The sequence below is a fragment of the Notothenia coriiceps genome, unplaced genomic scaffold, assembly GCF_000735185.1.
Source record: "Notothenia coriiceps isolate Sejong01 unplaced genomic scaffold, NC01 NC01_scaffold00037246, whole genome shotgun sequence".
Lineage (NCBI taxonomy): Eukaryota > Metazoa > Chordata > Actinopteri > Perciformes > Nototheniidae > Notothenia > Notothenia coriiceps.
In genome coordinates this window covers 9,686,190-9,697,272 of record NW_011369947.1, presented here as the reverse complement: position 1 = coordinate 9,697,272, position 11,083 = coordinate 9,686,190, and the positions used below count along the sequence as shown (strand labels likewise).

Below are 11,083 nucleotides of genomic sequence, written 5' to 3'. Positions count from 1 at the left end.
CTGTATTCCCGTCCTTAAGTCTCGCCTTTCCTGTTAAAACTCGAGACGAGAATTTTTGCGAAAAAAATTCCAGTATGCAGTTTGCTATCAAATCCTACATTCACTTTTTTAATTGTCATTTTCAAGCAAGTTTAAGCATAAATGTGGAAAAAAAAAAAACCTGCAAGATGCTCTTTAATTAGATAACCTTTCTACCTTGTATGAGAGGAACCAGGAAGAGAAGCTAAGTATTAATCAAATATAACATTTAAAATGAATAAATGGAAACGTCATTAGATGAAAGTTTTCTGTTGAGGCCAAAACGTTTGTCACAACGATCACAGAGTAAGATGATGGAAGCAATGACTTAGTAGAACTGAAACATCTCACTTCTTATCATTGCTTGTCGTCTTTGTTAAAAGTGGGCACAACAATATGCTGCCTTGTCCTACTCCTGGGACATTGTTAAGCCTTTGACACACTTCACAAACTTCCAACAAATTTCTTTTTTTCTAACGGTATAAAACTTTACCCAGAAATCTGTGCACTTACCCAAAGCCGTATAAAACTCCTCTTTTGACAGGTGCTCGTCGTCATTGACGTCGTTGTACTTGAGCAGATCGAACAATGTGCACTCGGAGACATCCTTGGACAGACCTTCTTGCTTGATAACCTTGGAGGACAAAGAATTGATGTGTTGTTAAAGACAGACTTTTCTTTCAACAGTGAAAAATGTTTAAAGATAAATGTATTTGGCAAGTCTCAAATTCTGAACATCTTAAGTAAAATGTTCCCTGACAACATATTTTAATTGTTTACAGCCTTAATATCTGATCTGCAATGTAATATCTGCTAGTAACAACAACAACAACCATTCAAGTTTTGAGAGCTATATTTAGGAACATGATTAGTTTGAAGGCAAGATTGTCGCCTGGTTTAATTGATGGCCACTTTTGTATCTACTCATCAAGTATCAGATAACATAAAACTAAGCATGCTTCAAAGTTGAATTAGAATGATTTGAATGTATTTCACGGATACATATTTATAATATTTGCATTGAGTGTCTGAACCCTGATGAAGACAGTTTTGTTGAAGTGTCGCTTTCTTCTTTAAATACAATTAAAAAGGTAACACATTATCCTCTGAAGAAGAGTAAAACCATGAAGTAGCATTAAAGAAAATATACAATAAAGTAAACACTTAATACAAGTATATATTGTACATTAGAAAAAGTACTTAACGTTTGCTAACTCTGAGTATTCTTAAAATCTACTGTTTACTTTGAAAAGTTTGGATACGCTCTCGGTATAAATCAACATTAGGTGCCTAACCTCAACATGCTGAATGTCAAAGTTGATAAAACACAAACAGTATTTGCTGTCATCCAAACTGAAGCTTCGTTAAAACAGACGGAGACTAGGCCCCAAACATTGTGCAGATTTGATCATCATCTGGCTAAAGCTTGGTCTCACTTATCCCCCTCCGCATGGCCCTGGCAGTGAAACATCCATCATGTGAAATCAGCTGTCAAAATGCTGATCACAACGGACGGCTTTATACATCATGCATCGTCCGTCGGATCGCTGCACTTCCCTTCCCTGAGGACCGACCACAATGTAGGGGTCACCTGTAATGGCATATCCTCCATGGATTCTCACAAATAACGGTGGTATACACAAGAGCTGTGTGTTTCTTTCGTACATGATTTATTAGCTGGTAATTTTTTTCCCTCTATCTATCTTGAAAGTATTTCATAATATTCAGTTGATCCAACATTGAGTTAGTGGTAAGGAACACTTACTCAGGTATTGAAACTCTAAAATATTCTTCACTCCCTAGTCCTTGCTTTGACTTAAAGTAATGTAGGTGGCCTTTGAGAGATTTGTAAGTGGTGTAGGAGTCGCATGCTTTGATGCTTAAACTCCATTTCTTAAATATTTCCTGACATGACATTAGTCCCCACACACAAACTTTAGATTAATGTTGGTAACTGCAGATATTTGCAATAACTTTCTTTCTGTGGCAAGTGACTATTCAACCACAGTAGGAGTAGCAAGGACATATTTCCCAGCTTCCATCAGCCCCCTTGAGCGGAATAAAACTAATACACATCATCGAAGCCATAACCAAATTTAATGTTTATTGAGAATGCAAAACTAAGCATGATTTGCAAAGCCAATAGATAGAGCATTGACAGGTTAGTTGAATACAACACATGTCAAACACATACATTTGTATAGCTTCATAACATTGTATACTCATTTGAGTGATACACAGGACTTAGTTGGTATCATAAGCATGTACTATAGCTACAAGTTGGTGTATGTAATTCTAAAAAACACAGTAATGGTCACTATACGTTCAAGGCTGTTGGCAAGATCAAACTGTATCTGAATCCTGCTGTCTCTTACTATTTCTATATAAAACCATTTGATTCTGAACCTGCATTGTTAATAAGCTTAATAATATCATTATATTCATTCTTTAATCAGTTGATATGATACAAATGTGATTGTCTCTTGTCCTTTTTTACTCACTAAGCTTAATAATATAATTATGTTCATTCTTTAATCAGTTGATATGATAAAAATGTGATTGTCTCTTGTCCTTTTTTACTTAAATTGAACAATACCCTAACACTTCAATAACATTTCAAAGTCATGCTTATCCAATTTCTCCCATTTTACTGTAGAAAATGTCCCGTGTTAAACCTCTGCATGAATTCGCCAAAATCCCACGCATGGTTAAGAGCATGTTGAAGGACGTTGGAGTGCAGACCTCGTCTGTGTTTTCAAATATGTTGCGCATTCATTAAAAATGTTCTGGTCTAGACAAGGGCCATGATTACCACCGTAATTGCTCTAGTCAGGTGCTTAAAGTGTTGGGTGCACACTCATTTCATAATTAAAATCCAAATCTTTATCAAGATATGTGCAGATAATAATTGTGTTAAACGACAAACAAGCACTTTATCTTCAAAGCCGGTAGCCTTTTGTTTTAAGCGTCTCTAATTGAAAAGTTTAAAAAATAAATACTTAAAAAATAGGGAAATCAGATGTGTGTGTATTACGATCTACAACTTTATCCTCCTTGTTTTTAGACACAGTTGGGATGGACACACCTCAGTCGCTAAAAGTTATCATTTCAGGCAGACCTTCTTTATGCAATGAAAGAAGAAAGAATACGTTTTGACTTGCCATTTTAAAAGGGCACCCAAGAATCAAAGGGCAGGGACAATTGCTCCCTGTGCCCCTTCATGTGTACACTCTCGCAAGTCAAGCAAGCCAGGCTGAGACATTTACATCCCAGAATCTCAAATGTGAGAAAAAAACACTCCAATTATAAAAGGGGGCTTCAGGGCACGGGGGCAGCCGCCATGCTTTGATTCTTTTCACTGGTGATAAGAGTGTGATTTTCTTCGCAATGGTTATTTTTTTGAAAAACATTAGATTTTGCATAAATTAAATACCCTTTCAACTTTTGTCAATAAGGCAAAACTCTTCTGTACTATGCAGATTTCCCTGACAATTAAATCTAAGTCAATCTTTAGACATAGTGTATGATCTGTACAACTCACATCCTCTGAAGAGCAAAGAAAACTGCATGTCCTGAGCAATTAATTACTTTGAAATTGCATTACGTTGGAACATTTTAATACACCAACATAAAAACTCATTAAACACCCATTCCATAATTAAATCCAGGCGCCCTTATGTGGAGGCATTATCTAACCGCCTTTGTTTATTACCAACATTTAACAGATTGATGAAGCTATTTTGCTTAGATATTAATCATGCAATAATTCATAATTTATAATGCAGTAATTTGGATGTGAGGTGAAAGCAAGCAGAAGCTCAATTTCTCCAACAATGTTTAGGCTATAGATGTGTGTAAATAAAACCACAAAGCTCATACCCATAATCTTGATTTAAAAGCTGAAGAACATAATGGAAAAGTTGCTAACCCAGTGTTCCCAAACAGCTATGTGCACCTCAAAGTCTGAGAGGGCCATGAATGTATTCATGCGTGCAAAAAGAACTCAGTTGGAAATCCTAAAAGGGCCATCTGCAATCTACTAATATTTAAATACTCACTTATCATCCTCTCTTTGAGCATTTTTTGTAGATTTGAACTGTATGAAGTGTATGAAGTCTGCCAACATTCCCATACAGTATGTGTCAAGGATAAAAAGGGGATTTGGACTTGAGGAGCCCCCAGAAAAGAGATTCTCCATCTGGACGTTTAGTATTACTGACTAGCTCGTGTCTTTCAAACACCTCGGGAGAGTGACACATCTTGGCATGCAGGAGAATGAGTGTAATATCCAAAAGCTTTTAAGGGCATATTCAAATTCACATTGAGGGCATATTGATAATATTATTCCATAAAACACAGCACAACATGGTTTGTTGACTTTGCATTTCATTCACTGAACATCGATTTCTGTCGTGCAGGCGCACGGCACAAAGTAAATTTAAAAACATGTAAAAATATGTAAATAATATGACAAGAATATCACTACTTTTGAAGTGCTATTTGGATGCTTTGAACCTAAAATACTGAAATATATTCAAATGAATCCAAGGAGAGCTCCCCTGTTGAGCAACTTGAGGGCACTGACAGAGCTAAGCAAGGTGACCCCCGTGCAGATGGGAGATCCTACTGGATCAGCAGGAACCTGACCTCAGGACAGGAAGTGGTTTCATGTTTCTGAAAACCACTGTAGGTTGCTTACACTTTCAATTATTTAAATACTTTCTGCATTAAGTCAGTCCTCAGGTACTGGGAGATGTTATTTGTTATGCAGAGAATCTTCCTTCCTCGTGGCAGACACAAACCGTCCCTACTGGTGAAAAGGCTGCAGCCTCCCGTGAGCACAAGACTCCTTTTACCCACATTGCTTTTCAAAAGATTTACCTACTGTAGAGCGGCACACCACTGCGACCAGAGGGAAGGGTAGGAGGAGTAAAATGGACACAATTATGACAGGCTTCAATGCTGCTTGTTTAAACACCAGAGCACGCAGATGTTTGGTTCTTTTGTGTTCTCCATTTGGAGGGATGTTAAATTATAAATGAGATGTGGTTTTGACAGACTATAGAGGGGCTGTATATAGTGTTAGTAACCCTAACCCCTAAGCCTACATTTATATTTGGGGGACACAATTAAATTAAATTAAAAGGTCTCCTGTGAATAAATAATACATTTGAAAACCTCATAAGATCAGCTCTAGTTATTGTATATTAACTTAATGCCATTAATTATCTGAGTACATTTTACACTTTCTTTTTTTTAAACAAACTTGTATTGTCTTTTAAGGCTAAGGTGGTTAAGGTAATTGAGAAAAATGTTGGCCTATTTGTAATACTCTTTATTATGTATCCAATCATGTTACTAAAGGCTCTGTTTAAGTTGTGGCTTGCAAGACTATTTTGCCCGATTTTGCATTTTTCACAGCTACCTTCTTTGCAATAGAGTTGGCGAATGATGGGCTGGAGAAAAAAGGAATTATCTTACTCTTGCTGGCTTCTACCTAGGCAAGCTTTAAGCTCTTCTTTTGTTTGATAGCCTTACCTGTGAGAGCTCGCTGGCATCGATTTGACCATTGTTATCTGCATCAAAACGTTTGAACATCAGATCAACCAGGTGCTTCCTGGCTGCCATGTTGTCCTTGTGGGCCCCGTGGATGTTAGACCCCATGTATCGCTTGTCATGCAGATCCAAGATCTTGGTTTTCAGTCGACGGTATTCACTCAGTCTGCAGTTATCATCTGGAAAAGACAAAGAGGGAAGGCAAAATGGTTAGAAGAGACAGAGAATATTCATTATATACATTTAAAACAAGAACTGTTAAAGCTGAGAGTGAAGTTTGTTGTTGTTTTGTTTGTATGATTAAAAATGTCTGTATTTTGGCAGGATGCATACAAACAGATATTTTTATGAATATGTAAATAACTCCCGTGTGCTGAACAAGTTGTGATTTCTAGAATTGGATGCAATGTTTCAAATGTCAGCCAATTAGTACCTTTGAATACCAGAATCCCCCTGAAGACGTATATGACTCAACAATAAGCTGCTGTTTGTATTCAGCAAAAGCAAAATCTGAGCTTGTCTATGATTGTATGAATCACAATGACAAATGCTAAGGATTAATTTCCTGAGGGTAGCACAAACAGTGACAGTCGTGCAGCATTTCTCTGCTTAAAAACTAAAAGAGCAGCAGCACAAAGAAACGGATGAACAGATCCATCACCGGGTGTCAAGAGCTAACCCTGACAGCAACAGAAAACATGATGGCCTTGTATTTACAATCCGCCATCAAAGGCTGCAGATAAAATAAGTCAACTACAAGAAAGGTTCAGCGGGGTAGAGTCGAGGCGAAGAGAAAATAATGACTAGAACCACAGGTTGACACATGTCACATCAAGTTTGCATCGTTAGATCTGGAAGTGTTTCTCCTCTAATAACGGTTGTATTAGCTGATGTCAACCAACCCACAAGAAAGGCTTTGTTGTTCACCGAGATGCTTCTCAGGTCCCAGAGGAGGAAGGTGACACTTCTGCCACTTCCTACGTACCTATTCGGGGGAAATAAGAGATAATAACAGCTGTATGGAGTCTTCTGCAAGACTAATTAACTTTTTTGTGGGGTGATCAGGGGAGATGGGTTTAGTGAGAGCGGTAATGAGATCTTCACAAAGTAGAACTAGGGGCTGACTGAGAGCTGATGACTAGTAAGGAAGAATCAGAATGACCCTAGAGACGAATCACGTCATTATCTGCCGGGTAGGATCTCATTTTCGCCATAAAAATGTCTTTCCTTATTCCTTCAGTGAAACAACTTGAGAAATCAGCGTGCGTTTAAATGAGACTTAATCTTGGTGGTAACCATCACTGGGGTTTAAGTGGCTGAGATAAGTTCTCCTATCATTGTGTCAGTAAAATCAATGGGGTTCCACAGAGGTTATTTCCAGCCATTTTCTTTTTCATTTCTATTCTGTGTGACCTTGTAAAGTCCAAAGGTGTAAAAACGTCATTCACTGGTATTGAAATATGTATTATTGTGGCCAAAGCAGGTGTGATATACAGCAGCTATGAGCCTTTCTTTGAAGCTGAAGAGTATATTGAAAGAATTTGTGGATCTTTTCATATTCTACCACACATAGACAAAGACCTCACTGTATATTACAACTGATTTTAGATGAGTTAGCAAACTTTCTTTGTTCTGCAAGGTCAATAGCAATTTTGAAGAGGGCAAGCGCAGAAATAGAGCCATACGCTTTAAGTTACAGATGGGTGAAATACAAAGTAAAAAAACCTGAGGAAAAGAGTTGAAACACGATGAATGCAAATTCCTTGACACGAGAGGGCTCGCTGAATGGTTTGATGATTTTGAAAATGATGTGAATAATTTTCCATGGCCTTTTGCAGTCACCCCGTTCAATCCAGTTTATACCCTGAGGAAATGTTCACTGACAATGCTCTCTGCTATCACTATCGACACATCAAATGAGGAGAAAAAGTGGTAATTATGGAGTACGTATAAAGAGCTGGTCTGGGGCTTATGGTGGCTTACTTTACTTTGGTATGGGCCTTTTTTGTGTTTTTTATAAAATAAGTTATTTCTGGGCTGTTGAAATGATGCCAAAAATGGAAATCACATCTCGTTATGCTTTGTTTTCTAAAAGCGACTTGGTAAACTGATTAATTGAAAGCTCACATAGCCAGGTGGAGAGTATTAAACAAACAGTAAGCAAGGAGCCCAGAATATGTCCTCCGTTAGTTTTTGCGGGTACACCTGTCATTGAGACACATGCTGAGTTGCTGACAGGTGTTGGAGTTGCATGCTCAGTCTGAAGCTTCATGAAACTAGCAGTGTGAACAACAACAGTGGTGACTGGTGAGCGTGTCTTTTCCATGAGCGACTGCAGACAACTGATAATAGGAGGATGTACTAAATCATCCAATTATATTTTCACTGCAAGAGTGAAATCTTAGGAATGGCATCAGCAAGTCTAAATTATCATCAGCTGTTATAGTGCAGGCCGTTCACACTGCAGTGGGACGGGGTCTGTTTTGACAAGCGTCAGTGCCAGAGAAGCTGCCTTGGTCACAAAAGGCAGAATGAATAAAAGATAAATGGCTGCTGGAATAACCAGGGGAGATGAAGGTCAGTGGCACGCGCACACACACACACACACACACACACACACACACACACACACACACACACACACACACACACACACACACACACACACACACACACACACACACACACACACACACACACACACACACACACACACACGCTCTTAAATACAGTCCCCCAGCCACACTGCATCCGAACAGTACATGTCCACACATGGGAGTAGCAGCATTAATTAAACAGTGGCTTAAATAATTTCTCTCAAATTTAACTAAACCAAAAATGTCCTTAGTCCAAGCAGGCCTTTAGGGGAAAAGTCAGTAAGCTTTCGAGCAGCCTGCCTGCTTTCTCTATTTAACATTCATCACTTTAGAAAAACGATGTCAGTTGATTTTATCGAGGATGCTTTTTGACAAGCTAGGGCTGCAATCGTAATGTTGATTGATTGTCAGTCTGTCAAGATGCCAAGATTTAAACCTCAAATTAACTCTGTCAAATCATCTGCTTTTTCCTGCTGTGTCATTGTACAGACGGCAACGGACACATGATGGTTAGGTTGCAAACATCTATCAAATATGTCTCTGAATCACCAGTAAACCACCATCAAGACTGAACTGTTTTTTATCTTTCTTATGCAATGGATGTTTTGAATGTTTGGTATTTTAAGAAGCAGAAAAAGGTGTGGCAGCTGCACTGTATTTAACTATAAGTGTTTGTCTCTTGCATGTTGACACCCCATCTGTTTCCTGACACAGATTTAGCCCACATGAAGGACAAGTGTGATTTTGGCAGGAGTTGAGAAATACCATTTGTGTTTTCATACACATTCACTTCTTACAAGCTGCTTTACAAAAAAGCCAATCCTACTTCATTTAGCCACAACCTGAAGAAGAATGGCTGATATTGAAATGTATTTTTTAATTTGTGTAGTTGTAGTTTTCCCTAAAGGCCATAAAGACGTGAGGTGGATTTTCATTCAATCATCAACAGTCTCCAATTTGTGTGTTTTGAATTACGCTAGCTTAATTACCAAATATGACCCAGTCTTTCCTTTTCCCCAAAGCAATCTTAGAATGTTCCTTTCAGTCATCTGCTCCTTTTGTAATACATACCAATGACAACTCAGCTCTTTTATGAAACATCCAATTACAAGCTGGGTAAACACAAATTCGAGACAAAGTAACAGTGTTGTAATAGAACCATCAACTGTAAGACTCCCACAGGAACACTTGAGTATAATGCTGCCTTTGTCAACATCATTCATGGATAAAATGACATTTTCCAGGGATGAAATGTTCAGTAGAAAGCAGCTAAAACTGAATTTGGTAGTTTGGTTTGAATATGAAATTACTTACAGGAGCTTGTAGACTTCATATTTCACCTTCACAGTTTAGAACATCTTTGGAATAGTACATTTTAAAACTATCTTTAGGACAAAGCGTATGTTGGTATTTTCACAGGTTAAAGTACGTGAAGGACACAGACGTGTTGTTTGCCTTAGACTGCTCAGTGACCTTGCTTGTGACAAATGTCTGTGGTCACATAGGCTCCATGTGGCAAGCGGCCTGCCAGGTTCCACTGTGCAAAACAATTGCCTCCTATTCATTGCCTTGAACTGTTCATTTAATGTGGAGGTCAAGTCCCAACCTGGATAGAAATAAAAGTCAGAGTGAAAGGACTTGTATGCACTTTGCAGATTGTTAGCAAACCATATATCTGATTCAAGCCATGTGTGACAAATAGCAATACAGTAGCTGCAGGCTGCTCTGCTGAAAGTAAAGAACGTTGTTATATAAATGCAAAGCCAAGAGTTAATAGCTACTGTCGCCAACACTCACTTTTATTGATATGCTTGCTTACTTACTTTAACTTGGACTAAATGTGGCTTGACTCAGTTTTTCACCCTTTAGAAGTTACTTAACCCTTATGTTGTGTTCGGGTCTCCCGTGACCCGTTTCAAGTTAAAATTATATAATAACTACGCTCTAGTTTTTTTAATCGGAACAAGGCTTCATGATATCCTCCACAACAGCTATATAAACACTACAAAACTTTGCCAATAGGCTAAAGAGTAGATATGTCAGCCCGCGTCAAAACAGCATACATTCAAACTACATTTTGTTATGAAACAATACAAATAAGGCTAACAAGGAAACAATAACTAACCAAAAGAACAGTACATTTTCTGTCCTAATAAGACCCTAGTTCAAAATACATTTCCCTCGGCGGATATGCGCTTGTGGATACTTACATTGTCGTATACAAAACGTCTTTCGATGCCTCTGGATATAATCCACATAATATATAACAATTTAGTTCCTGTAGGGTTTCTAAAATTTTGTGTTTAATTATTACTAAAACGGTAATTTTTGTCTTGTGTTTGGTATGGATTATTTAATGCGAAAAATTGGGAACACACACACAAGTTTTCGTACAATTGGTAAGTACCACCATAGCTGCCCAGAATAAAACTGGGTTCCTAAATAGAGTCAGGTTTTGTGTGTTTTATGTTTTAGGTCATAACTAAGATTGATGTAGTAATGTGATTGGTAGTATCATTATCGAGTCTATTAGTATTGGCAGTTTTAGGACAACATAGTTAAATAAAATAACGCTCGGGTTTATGTGTGTAATGTGGGTTGTAACGTCTTGTGTGCACGGCTACACACACAAGCGTCAATCACAATCACATTAATGTATAATAGGTCAAACTCTTTCCACTCAAGGCACCCTCCCCTCCCGTCTCCCTCCCTCTGGTCCACGTACAACGTTTGTTAATAACAAGTCACCCTTCCTTCACCCCGACCCCACAGATTTCAGTTTCCACTCAGGAACTAAACCTCGGTTTAAAACTGGAACTCAGTGGGTGTTGTTAAGACGACCCAGAGGGGTTCTGGCTTGTGGCTTAAATATGTGAAAAAAAAAATCTCTGGAAGTCTGAACCGTTTTATTA

The 11,083-nt window shown here is 38.2% G+C and overlaps 1 protein-coding gene across 1 annotated transcript in view; it reads right to left on the bottom strand.

Annotated features, from left to right (window-relative positions):
* Positions 1-11,083, bottom strand: part of fstl5 (follistatin-like 5) — a 273,902-nt gene that overhangs the window by 91,627 nt on the left and 171,192 nt on the right. The window contains exons 5-6 of the mRNA XM_010795567.1: positions 5,557-5,753; positions 532-652 (exon numbers count right to left, since the gene is read on the bottom strand). Coding sequence (XP_010793869.1) covers positions 532-652; positions 5,557-5,753 — 318 coding nt within the window. The remainder of the gene's footprint in view (positions 1-531; positions 653-5,556; positions 5,754-11,083) is intronic.